Source organism: Crocuta crocuta, unplaced genomic scaffold, assembly GCF_008692635.1.
Source record: "Crocuta crocuta isolate KB4526 unplaced genomic scaffold, BGI_CrCroc_1.0 scaffold9, whole genome shotgun sequence".
Classification (NCBI taxonomy): domain Eukaryota; kingdom Metazoa; phylum Chordata; class Mammalia; order Carnivora; family Hyaenidae; genus Crocuta; species Crocuta crocuta.
In genome coordinates this window covers 6,279,398-6,291,864 of record NW_027551567.1, presented here as the reverse complement: position 1 = coordinate 6,291,864, position 12,467 = coordinate 6,279,398, and the positions used below count along the sequence as shown (strand labels likewise).

Sequence of the window (12,467 nt, the reverse complement as noted above, 5' to 3'; positions counted from 1 at the left end):
AGGCATGCTTCCCAAGAGCCAAGTGACAGATACACTTGCCAAAGAAGGTCGTAGTTCTCCAAGGTATGCATTCTTGTTGTATTTTTTAAAAGCTAAGTTAGTTCTACACCAAAATATACACATTAAAAAAAATAAACACCTCTGAGTTTGAGTTATTGCTTACTGTATTAATCATGCTTGTTTGACACTAGAACTGTAGTGTCCCATTTATCAGGCATTGTTGGAGAATGAACTGTTTTCTTTATACATGAATTTTTAGTATAACTAAAGTTTGATCCATTTTAAACATTTGTGTGTTTAAATCTTTGTGTTTAAAAAACTTTAAGTTAAAATTTTTTAAAAATATTTTGACTTCAAAAACTATTCAAAAATATTTTCCTGATAAATATACATTGATGGTAGAAAACTTGGAAAATAAAGAGAAATAGAAAAGGCAGTGATGAAAGCAGTTGTAATGTATCAACTCTGGATGTATACTTAATATTTGGTCTATTCCACCGAGTTTGATTCATATAATATCTATTTCCATATTATTCTATTTTGATAATACTGGCATTGCAATGTATTCTATGAGCAGTTTCCCATGTCATTAAATATTCTGCAAAAGCATTTTTTTGTCTGCCTTCCATCTTATGACCATACCATAATTTATTCAGCTACATTGTCTTTCATATATTTAGTTTGTTTATCATTTTTCATGGAAATCCTTCAAAAGTATTGCACAGCAACTATCTTAGTAAATTATACAATCCATATGTATTTTTTTTAATGTTAACATTTCAAATGCCCTCAGGGTTATATGTGTTCTTTGAAATGTTTTCTCTTTCTTTCTCCCCACCTCCAATCTATAATATGATAGCAGCATTCTGCTATATTTGTTAAATTTATTAAAGTATTTCGTATACAGTTTTAACTTATGGGCATAAGGAAACCTCCCCTATGTTTACCTCTGGGTGTCCTTATGTTCATACTAAGTGCAAAAACAGTGTCAGTTTGATGAACAGCTATTACAAAACAGAAGACTTTGTTTTACCCAAGGTTTTACTGTTGAACAATTAAAAGACCTTGATGAATTAATATTTTGTCTAATAATATATTTGCGACAGGGAGGCGTGAAGGTAATAAGCGTGTAGATTTTGTCATGCTTCGTAAGAAAATATGTTGTGTTATTGCTCTGATAAAAGATTTTAATAGAATGTGCAGCCTTTCTAAAAAGTGTCTTTTCAAGGGTATTGTTTGTTTCAATCCAAGTGAGAATAATTACCATCTATTGTAAGACATCTCTCCTGTTATTTAGAACAAAGTTTACCTAGAGAAATATATTTTTCACTCTAGATTTTAAGCTGTACATTTAAAATTATATACTTATGTTAAGTCATATTGCATATTTTTAAGCCATATATATTTTTAAATTGCACATTTAATGATTTAATATGTGTTATTATACAATTGTTAATATAATTATTCATTCTTTTACTGTTTTATAGCTATGACTGGTTCCAGACAGACTCTTTAGTGACCATTGTCATATATACTAAGCAGAAGGTAAACAATGTCTTCAAAATCAGAAAAAAAGTGAAGTCTTAATAAATGTTAGCTATTTTCTAAACACTCTTTTCTCTTAACTTATTAACTCACAGAAACTCCATGGGGTAGATCCTTCTGTTATCCCTATTTTATACATGGGGAAAACAGAAAGATTAAGTAATTTACCCAATGTTACACAGTAAGTAGCATTTTGAACCCAAGCAGTCTGGCTCCTGAGTATACACTCTTAACAGCCATGCAATAGCCTCTTTAAAAAAGCTAGACTAAGAAGTATTTTATGTACTTTTCCGTGTGTGTGTGTGTGTGTGTGTATGTAAGCATGGATAACAAAAATGAGAATCCCAGTTAACTTCATTGTGAGAACTAATTTCTTGTGCATAAATTGGAATTAAACAGTAGAGACTATGATACTTTGGTTTAGTGTGCTTAAACCACTAATGGGATTCAGACACCCTCTTGAAACTAAAATTATGGGGTTAATTATTTACTAAGTACGTACTGAACTTCTGCTTTATTTGCAGCACAATATTAGAATTCAGGGATCTAATGATGGGCTAGGTGTGTAAATACTTGGCTTTCATGGAGCTTACATCTGAGAAATCAGATCAATACATAGATAACTGCAAATACATCTGTCAGCAACTGGCAAGGTTCCCACACTGGAGGAACCATGTAAATTTAAAGACAGGTTCTGGCAGCTAGGGCTTTCTGAGAATGCGTGCTACTCCTATAGTAGCAGAACCACATACGAGCTGTGAGTTCCTCTGGTCGTTGCAGCATGATGTGACATTCTGCAGGAGTGACGGTAATCTGCCCGATACAGCCAAGAGGGCCAGAGGCACTGCTTGAACCACTTCCACTCCCTTTCATTGTCCCCTCATCACGCAGTCCAAAACCAAGAGGGCATGGCCTAGGGAGGTTGGGGTCTGCTCCCATTGGTAATGTCAGTGAGACACAGAGGATGAATGACTAAGGGAAGGAGAAAGATTTCTATGTGGAATAATGTGTTCATTGTATGGTATAAATGATGGGTGCCAAAATAACTTGTACCAAGACTATGTAGAAATTAGAGCTATCTAGAAATTTGTTAGTAAAATTTTATATGTTACATTTTCTTATAAGCTGAAGTCAAGAGGTTGTGTAATTTGCCCAGCATCACGCATTAGTAAAAAGACTAAAATGAATATACATTTCTGGTCTCATTCTAATTTTTTTCCAGAGTATTTATTCAACAAATATTTACTGAGCACTTACTAGGTACCAGGCAGTATTGATAGTCCCATGCATTCAGAGCGTAGAGATGAGTGGATGAGGTAGATATTAAGCAGAAAGAAATATATAATTAAAATTGCAGTATGTGCTTTGAAGGAGAACTAAGTTGTCTGAGAGAGGAAAAACAGGAATAATGTTTATTCACCTTGTGGGTTCTGTAAAGAAATGCCATATGAGGGGCGCCTGGATGGCTCAGTCAGTTAAGCGTCTGACTCTTGATCTCAGCTCAGGTCATGATCTCATGATGTTGTGATTTCAAGCACCACATACGGCTCTGCAATGACAGTGTGGAGACATAAATAACAATAAATAAATTCCATGTGAACATCACAGATCATCTTAAAAGTATAGTAGTTGTAGAAATTTGGGGAAAATTTTATGTTTTAATCTTTTTCTTTCTGCTTTCTGTTTAAGGATATTAATCTAGACTCAGTTATAGTTGATCATCAGGATGATTCCTTTAGAGCAGAAACCCTTATCAAGGATTATTCATATATTATACATATTGGTAAGTAATTTATTCATTATTAATGGAAACAACACCAGTTTCCTTTAATTTTGGCAATAACTTGGTCTACAGTCTAGGTAGCAATATTTTATCGATATTGTCATTTTGGTTTGATTAATTTCTTCTGCTTTTTCTTTATACTAATAACAGTGCTAGCAAATAGCAGCCTGACCTCACCTTTCCCAAGTTTAAACAATTGAGTGCAGCCAAAGTCAGCAATAATATGAAATATTTGTTGCTCTGGCTTTGTTAAATGTCTTTTATTTGATACCTGCAAACAAATCTCTGGAGACCTGTCCCATGCGCCTAGTAAGCCACTATCACTAAGTGCTTGTTCCATTGGCCTGTTTTTTTGCCAGCTCTACCATGGGAAGTGTGAGGCGGCACCAAAACAGTGTGGACTGTGAGGTTGCATTGTGTCCCTCAGCTGCCTGTTCCTTCATAACCAGAGATCAACCCTACAGTTCACTTCTGTTTGCTTTGAGAAATTAGAGATCAGAAGGAAGAGACCAGGACTAAAATCTGGAATCAAAGATGCCGGATTTAAAAAAAAAAATTTTTTAACATCTGTTTATTTTTTGAGAGACAAAGCGTGAGTGGGGAGGAGTGGAGAGACAGTGGGAGTCATAGTCCAAAGGAGGCTTCAGGCTCTGAGCTGTTTGTCAGCACAAAGGCTGATGTGGGGCTCGAATTCCAGAACCATCAGATCATGACCTGAGCTGAAGTCGAATGCTTAACTGAGCCGCCCAGATACCCCAAAGATGCCAGATTCTTAATCCATGTTTCACCCATAATGCCTCTACGATTGCACCCTTTTCTCCTCCAATGAAGGGGATGTTATTCTAGTTAGAAGATAGAAATGAAACAAACAATAACAATACAACAAGAAAGTTAAGTTGTTTGTTTTTTCTTTTTTTTTTTTTCTTGAGAGACAGAGAGACAGAGCGTGAGCAGGGGAGGGGCACAAAGTGAGGGAGACACAGAATCCAAAGCAGGCTCCAGGCTCTGAGCTGTCAGCACAGAAACCGACGCAGGGCTCAAACTCACAAACCGTGAGATTGTGACCTGAGCCTAAGTCAGGCATTTAACCGAGTGAGCCACCCAGGCACCCCTAAGCAGGCATTCTTATATGAAGAACGTATCATTTACTTTTGCCAAAGACTGATTATCCAGACCTTGACTGACTCAGGATTCTGCACAGTGCTTTACTGTTTGAATGAAGTACCTTCAGTCCTGAATTTGATCAGAGTAGAAAAATGTTTTGGGGTGCCTGAGTGGCTCAGTTTGTTAAGTGTCAACTTCAGCTCAGGTCATGATCTCATGGATCGTTGGTTCAAGACACGCATCAGGCTCTGTGCTGACAGCTCGGAGCCTGAAGCCTGTTTCAAATTCTGTGTTTCCCTCTCTCTCTGCCCCTTCCCCGCTCGTGCTCTGTCTCTCTAAAATAAACTTTAAAACAAAAGAATAGAAAAATGTTTTTTCTTTCCTATTTTCTCCATTCAATAGATTAATTAAACTGGAACCTTAAACTTTTCTTCTAGAAATAATAACCTGTCCTATTTTTTCTTAGCATGAGACCTAATGTATATTGCCTCTTGGGGAAGAGTTTTAATCAAACACTCCGATATCTAGAAAAGTATGCATTACTCATTAGCACTGCCGGATTTTTCTTTAAGTAAAACCTCCTTGTCACCATCTTATTATGTTTCAAATACTTTATGGCTATTTTGTTCACACTGTAGCTAACAATATTGTAGCACACAATACAAAAGAAACAAAAATTCCACAGTGAAAAATACTCATATTTTTCATCCCAAAATAGTGCATAAATACTCTTGAATGATGATGTTGGATTGGAAGGACTAAACTAATGCAGAATTGTAAGTTCCCGATAGTCATGTTAACACAGTGAAGTTTACAGCAGATGTCTGTGAAAATATTTCTTGTATCTCCCCCTCCTGGAATGTGATTTCCATAAGGGCAGTGTTTTTTTTCTTTGATTAACTGTTGTATCCATAAAGCGTAGAAGGTAACACATACTCAATAATTTTCTTTCAATAACTGAATGAATATTCAACCTCAGAGAATAATAAGAAAGGAAGCACTAAGCCCGTAGGCACACCCATGCTTGTGCTCACACCGAGAGCATGCATGCTTCAGGTGCTGCACACCTCCCCACCCTGCTCCCATCTTGGTCTATAGGAATGGTAGTCTGGGACCATACTTTGGGCTAGTGTGGGTTACCTGCTTGTGGGCAGTTGAGTATTTGCTCTTGAATAGGGATAGAAATTGAGAAGTTGAAAAAGTGTATTTGTATTTAAATACTTTGACATTTTGGTTGTGTACAGTTTCTTTCTCCTGGCTCTCAGAATATGTTTTACTTACCTTGAGAGATTTGAAATAGTGCATAAAAGAACCATTTGGATGATCTTACATGGTGTTCTTAGACTATATCAATTGAAGTTTTATTTTAACTAACATCTTTTTCTTTCCTAGAGCTAAGCCATGAAATTGAAGAAGATTTCTCTGGTAAGCTACCAAAAAATAATTATGTGTATGCATGCGTGCACACACACACACACACACAGGGAGAGAGAGAGAGAGGAAAAGGAAGAGAAAAATAAGCATTTGTTTTATTTTTCATCCATATATTTTCATATTGCAAAACACAATGTGATATTTCCTATATAAACAAATATGTTAATGTTTATAAATATGTTCTTCTTGTTTCAGGTTTTTTCCCCTTTTTTCTTTCCCTTAGTTCATTTCTTTACCCTTACCTTTTTCCCTCCTTAGAAAAGAATTCTTGTCTTCTTTCCATTCTTCCTTCCCTCATCTCTACTCTACTCCTGACGTGAAGCTTGTCGAAATATACTAGACCAGACAAATTTTTCTTAGGTGTATATGTTTAAATATGGAATGCTAACAGAGCTTATTAAATTATGAATTTTGCTACATATAAAAGTATAATGTGGAATTTACAAAGCTGTTAATAACAGAAGATTCATAGAATGGTGGTTTCTTGGGGTTTTTTTGTCCTTTGTTTTTAGCTTTATTGAGGTATGATTGACAAAATTATAATATATTGAATTGCATGATGATTTCATATAGGCATACATTGTAAAAGGATTCCCCAAATTGAGTTAATACATCCATCACCTCACATATTTACTGTTTGTATGTGTGTGAGAACACTTAAGTTCCATCATCTTAGCAAATTGGAATTGTACAGTATGATCAACTGTAGTCACCATCGTTATACATTAGATCTTCAGACCTTAATATCTTAACTGGAAGTTTGTATACTGTTATCATCCTCTCCCCACACTCTACCCCTAGCCTTTGGCAACCGCCATTCTACTCTCTGTTTATATGAGTACATGACTATTTTTGGTTTGTTTTTTTAAGATTCTACATATAAGTAATATCATACAGTGTCTTCTCTGTCTGGCTTGTTTCATATAGCATAAGGCCTCCAGCTTCATCTATTTTGCTGCAAATGGAAGGATTTCCTTTTTGTTCTTTTACTGCTGAATATTCCATTAGACATATCTGTAAATATATATACTATTAAAATATTTGCCATTTCTTGTTTTAAAGTACTGTCATAGTACTTTACACTGATTTTGTGCCCTCTTTTTTTCCTGTATAACATAGTAAGCTCTGTAAATTTTATAAATTAAAGTCAAGGCAAAAAAAATAAAGTCAAGGACCGTGTTTCCACATTTGTTAAGCTTCAAATCAGTGCTCATTGAAATGAATGTATTTGACTAATCTATCTTAAAAGGTTATTGTTAAATTGCTATTGAATTATATGTTTACAGTGAGGAAGAACAGATTGTTTCTGAAGACAAAATGAAATATACTTTAGGTCTTCAAAAGCATATCCAATTCATAAAATCTAATCAGTATGTAAAGTCTATATTTCACTATTCTACCCAGATATTCTGGACTTAAAAAGTCAAAAATAAAAAGGTAATATAAAAGGTTTTTAATTACTTAAGATTCTTATGTACTTTATAGTGATTTGTGAGGCTTTTTCTTTGTTTACTAGGCTCAGTATTGACCTACTGAATTTATTCATAAGAACATCTGAGATCTCAAATGAGAAACATTAAGAGTATAAATAAATTTGCTCTTATGGATCCATTCAATGACTAACTTCTATATGTCAGCCCCCTCCTTTTTTTTGTTTGGTTTTTTTTAATTTTTAGCTATGTGTTAATTACTTGCCATGGCTATATTTGAGCTTATATGAAAATTGTCAATACATACTAGTTTGGCCTTTGATAAATTAGTTTGAAAGAAGCTAACTTGAATCAAAAAATAAACTGGATTTAGCATCATTTAAGGCATAAACAATTTTGATATGTATTCAAAGTCTTTCTAGTGATCCTTGTTATTTCTATCAGATCAGGACATTTGTGTTGTTTGAGAAAGATTGATTTTAAAATAATGTGTTATATTTAGTTTCAATTAATACAAATGGAATTTATCTTCTTTTCAGTGCGGGTTGTTGAGAATGTGGGAAAAATAGAAATTGTCCTAAAGAAAAAAGAGAATACTTCTTGGAAACGTCTTGGTCACCCTCTAGAGAATCATAATTCATTTATTCCAAAGAAAGATACAGGTATGCTGTGCTGTTATTTTGAGTCCTGTGTTCATGAAATTATTTTGTCAATGGTGCAATTGTACCAGAATTTGGAAGCCCATTTTGAGATGAGCGTCGTATCTCCCTTTAAGAAGTTGGAAAAGAGGGGCGCCTGGGTGGCTCAGTCAGTTAAGCATCGTCTTTTGGTTTCCGCTCAGGTCGTGATCTCAAGGCTGCACTGATGATGCAGAGCCTGCTTGGGATTGTCTCTCTCTCTGCCTCTCCCGCACTTGTGCTATCTCTATCTCCCTCAAAATAAGTAAATAAATAAACTTACAAAAAAATTTTTTAAAAAGGTTGAAAAAAATGGTGTCTGTTTCCCTCTTTTTTAAAAATTTTTTTATGTTTATTTATTTATTTATTTTGAGAAAAAGTGAGACAGAATACAAGTGGGAAAGGGGCAGAGAGAGAGGGAGACGCAGAATCTGAAGCAGGCTTCAGGCTCCGAGCTGTCAGCACAGAGCCCGATGTGGGGCTCAATCTTGTGAACTGCGAGATTATGACCTGAGCCAAAGTCAGTGGCTTAACCAGCTGAGCCATCCAGGCGTCCCTCCTACCCTTTTCTTTTTATTGAAGTATAATTGGCATATAATATATACTAATATATACTCGTTTCTGGTTTATAATGTAATGATTCGATTTTTGTGTACATTGTAAAATGATCATCACAGTAAATCTAGTTAACATCTATTTCCAACAGTCACAAATTTTTTTTTTTCCTTTTTCTTGTGATGAGCTCTTTTAAGATCTACTTTCTTAGTAACTTTCAAATTTTCATTACTGTATTGTTAGTCACTGTGTAGTATATTATATCCCCATGATTTATTTATTTTATAGCTGGAAGTTTGTACCTTTTAACTCTCTTCACCCATTTTGCCCACCCCCTGCCCCTGCCTCTGACAGCCACCGATTTGTTTTCTGTGTCTATGAGCTTGGGTTTATTTGTTTTTGTTTTTGATTTTTAGATTCCACATATAAAAGAGATCATACGATATTTGTCTCTTTCTGTCGGACTTATTTCACTTAGCATAATATCCTTAGGGTCCAGTCATGTTGTCCAAATGACAAGCCTTTATTCTTTTTTAAAATAGCTGAATAGTATACCATTGTGTGTGTGTGTGTATAGCACATCTTATTTATTCATTCGTCTATCAGTGGACCCTTAGGTTATTTCCATATCTTGGCTATGGGGAGGTGCCTGTATCTTTTTATATTAATATTTATGTTTTCTTCATATAAATACTCAGAAGTGGAATACTAGATCATATGGTAGTTCTATTTTTAGTTTTTTGACAAACCTCCATGCTGTTTTCCAGAGTGGCTACACCAATTTACATTCCCACCAACAGTGCACAAGTGTATGCTATTCTCTGCATCTTTGCCAACACTTATTTTTGTGTTTTTGAGAATAACAATTCTCAGAGGTGTGAGTTGACAACTCATTGTGGTTTTGATTTTATTTCCCTGATGATTTGTGATACTGAGTACCTTTTCATGCACCTGTTGGCCATTTGTATGACTTCTTTGGAAAAATGTCTCTTTAGGTCTTCTAAATTTTATTTTTAGATTTTTAATCTCTTTTTTAATCAGATTATGTTTTTGCTTTTGAGGTGCATGAGTTCTTTTTATATTTTGGATATTAACCCTTTATCACATATGATTTGCAAATATTTTCTCCCATCCCGTAGGTTGCCTTTTCATTTTGTTGATGGTTTTCTATTCTTATAGAAGCTTTTTATTTTTTAAATTTTTTTAACGCTTATTTTATTTTTGAGAGAGAGAGAGAACAGGGGAGGGGCAGAGAGAAGGGGACAGAGGACCCAGAGCAGGTGTCCCTTGTAGAAGCTTTTTAATTTGATATAGTGTCCCACTTAATTTTTGCTTTTGTTGTCTTTGATGTCAAGTCCAAAAAATCATTGCCAGGATCAATGTCAAGTAGCTTACGATCTGGTTTCTTCTAGATGTGTATTGTTGCAGGTCTTACATTCAAGTTTTTAATCTACTTTAGTTTTCATATATGGTGTAAGATAATAATCTAGTTTCATTATTTTGCATATGGCTGTCCAGTTTTCCCAACACCAGTTACCTAAAGGGGCTGTCCTTTCCCTGTTGTATACATTCTTGCCTCCTTTGTCATAAATTTAAAAAACATTTAATGTTTATTTTTGAGAGAGACAGAGTGTGAGCGGGGGAGAGACAGAGAGAGAGGGAGACACAGAATCCGAAGCAGGCTCCAGGCTCCGAGCTGTCCACACAGAGCTGGATGTGGGGCTCAAACTCACAAACCGTGAGATCATGACCTGAACTAAAGTCAGATGCTTAACCAGTTGAGCCACCCAGGCACTCCTCCTTTGTCTTACACCACATATATATGTGGGTTTATTTCTGGGCTTTCTGTTCTCTTGCATTGGTCTATATGTCTGTTTTTATGACTACCATACTATTTTGCTTACCATAGCTTTGTGGAATAATTTGAAAACTGAGAGTGTAGTACCTCCAGTTTTGTCTTTCTTAAGATTGCTTTGGTTATTTGAGTTTCTTTTGTGATTCCATACAAATTTTGTGATTCCATACAAATTTTAAGATTATTTGTTCTAGTTCTGTGAAACATGCTATTAGTATTTTGACAGTGATTACATTGAATGTGTAGGTTGCTTTGGGTAGAATGGACATTTTAACAATATTTATGGATTCTTCCAATTCATGAGCATAGTATTTCTTTCCATTTGTGTCATCTTCAATTTTTTCCATGTAGATCTTATACTTTTCAACTACAGATCTTTCATCTCCTTGGTTAATTTCCTAGGTTTTTATTCTTTTTGATGCAATTGGAAATGAGATCGTTTTCTCAATTTCTCTTTCTGATAGTTCATTATTAGTGTATAGAAATGCAACATATTTTTTGTATATTGATTGCATATCCTGAAACTTCAATTATTATTTCTAGCAGTTTTTTGGTAGAGTCTTTAGGGTTTTTTTATATGTAATATTATGTCATCCGCAAATAGTGACAGTTTTACTTCTTCATTTCTAATTAGGATACTTTTTAATCTTTTTCTTGCCTAATTACTTTGGCTGGGACTTCCAATATTATGTTGAATAAAAGTGGTGAGAATAGTCATCCTTGTCTTGTTCCTGACCAGCTTTTACCACTGAATATAATGTTAGCTGTGAGCTTATCATTAACAACCTTTATTATGTTGAGGTGTGTTCCCTCTCTACCCACTCTGTTAAAAGTTTTTATTATAAATGAGTGTTGAATTTTGTCAAATATTTTTTCTGCATCTCCTGAGGTAATCACTTGTTAATGTAGTGTATCACATTGATTGATTTGTAGATGTTGAACCATTCTTGTATCCCTAGAATAAATCCTTCTTTATCATGGTGTACAATCCTTTTAGTGTATTGCTCAGATCAGTTTTGTTGATGATCTTTACATTTATGTTCATCAAGGTATTGGCCTGTAATTTCCATCTCTTCTCTAGTCTTTGTCTAGTTTTGGTATCAAGGTAACACTAGCCTTGTAAAATGAATTAAGAAGCATTCCTTTTCTTTTTTGGGGAAGAGTTTGTAAAGGATTGGTATTAATTTTTCTTTGAATGTTTGGTATTATTCACCAGTGAAGATGTCTGGTCCTAAACTTTGTTTGTTGGCAGGTTTTTAAATTGCTGATTCAGTCCTTAGCAGTAATTGTTTCATTCAGATTTTCTATTTTTTCATGATTAGGTTCTGAGAGATTAGATGTTTCTAGGAATTTAAATACATCCCATAGGTTATCCAATTTGTTGGTGTATAATTGTCCATAGAATTCTTTTATGATCTTTTACATTTCTGTGGTACCAGTTGTAACATCCTCTATTTTCTGATTTTATTTATTTGAGTCCTAATTTTTTTCTTTGTGGTGAGTCTAGCTAACAGTCCATTTTATTTATCTTTTTGAAGAACCAATTCATAGTTTCATTGATCTCTTTTATTGTGTTTTTACTCTCTGTTTCATGTATTTCTACTCTGATCTTTAATGTTTTCTTCCTTCTACTAACTTAGTGCTTCATTTGTTCTTCTTCAAGTTCCTTGAGATGTGAAGTTAGGTTGTTTATTTAAGATTCTTTTGTTTATTGAGGTAGGCATTTAGCACTATGAAATTCCCCCTTAGAACTGCTTTTGCTGTATCCCATATTTTGATATGTTGTATTTCCTTTTCATTTTTCTCAAAGTTTTCTTGATTTCTCCTTTTATTTGTTAACCCATTGATTGTTCAAGCATGCTGTTTAATCTCCACATATTTGTGACTTTTTCACTTTTGTTCTTGTAATTCATTTCTAGTCCCATACTATTATAGTTGGAGAAGGTGTTTGATATTATTTTAATCTTAAATGTATTAAAATATGTTCTGTGGCCTAACATATGTTCTGTGTGCACTTGAGAAGAATGCATATTCTATTGCTTTTGGTTGGAGTGTTCAGTATATATCTATTAAATCAGTTTGGC

The 12,467-nt window shown here is 34.4% G+C and overlaps 1 protein-coding gene across 2 annotated transcripts in view; it reads left to right on the top strand.

Moving 5' to 3' along the window:
* The window catches only part of CYB5R4 (cytochrome b5 reductase 4), a 92,195-nt gene that overhangs the window by 49,027 nt on the left and 30,701 nt on the right, over positions 1-12,467 (top strand). For both annotated transcript variants that reach the window (XM_077750340.1, XM_077750339.1), the window contains 5 exons: positions 3-63; positions 1,488-1,545; positions 3,235-3,328; positions 5,825-5,857; positions 7,836-7,958. In XM_077750340.1, coding sequence (XP_077606466.1) covers positions 3-63; positions 1,488-1,545; positions 3,235-3,328; positions 5,825-5,857; positions 7,836-7,958 — 369 coding nt within the window. The remainder of the gene's footprint in view (positions 1-2; positions 64-1,487; positions 1,546-3,234; positions 3,329-5,824; positions 5,858-7,835; positions 7,959-12,467) is intronic.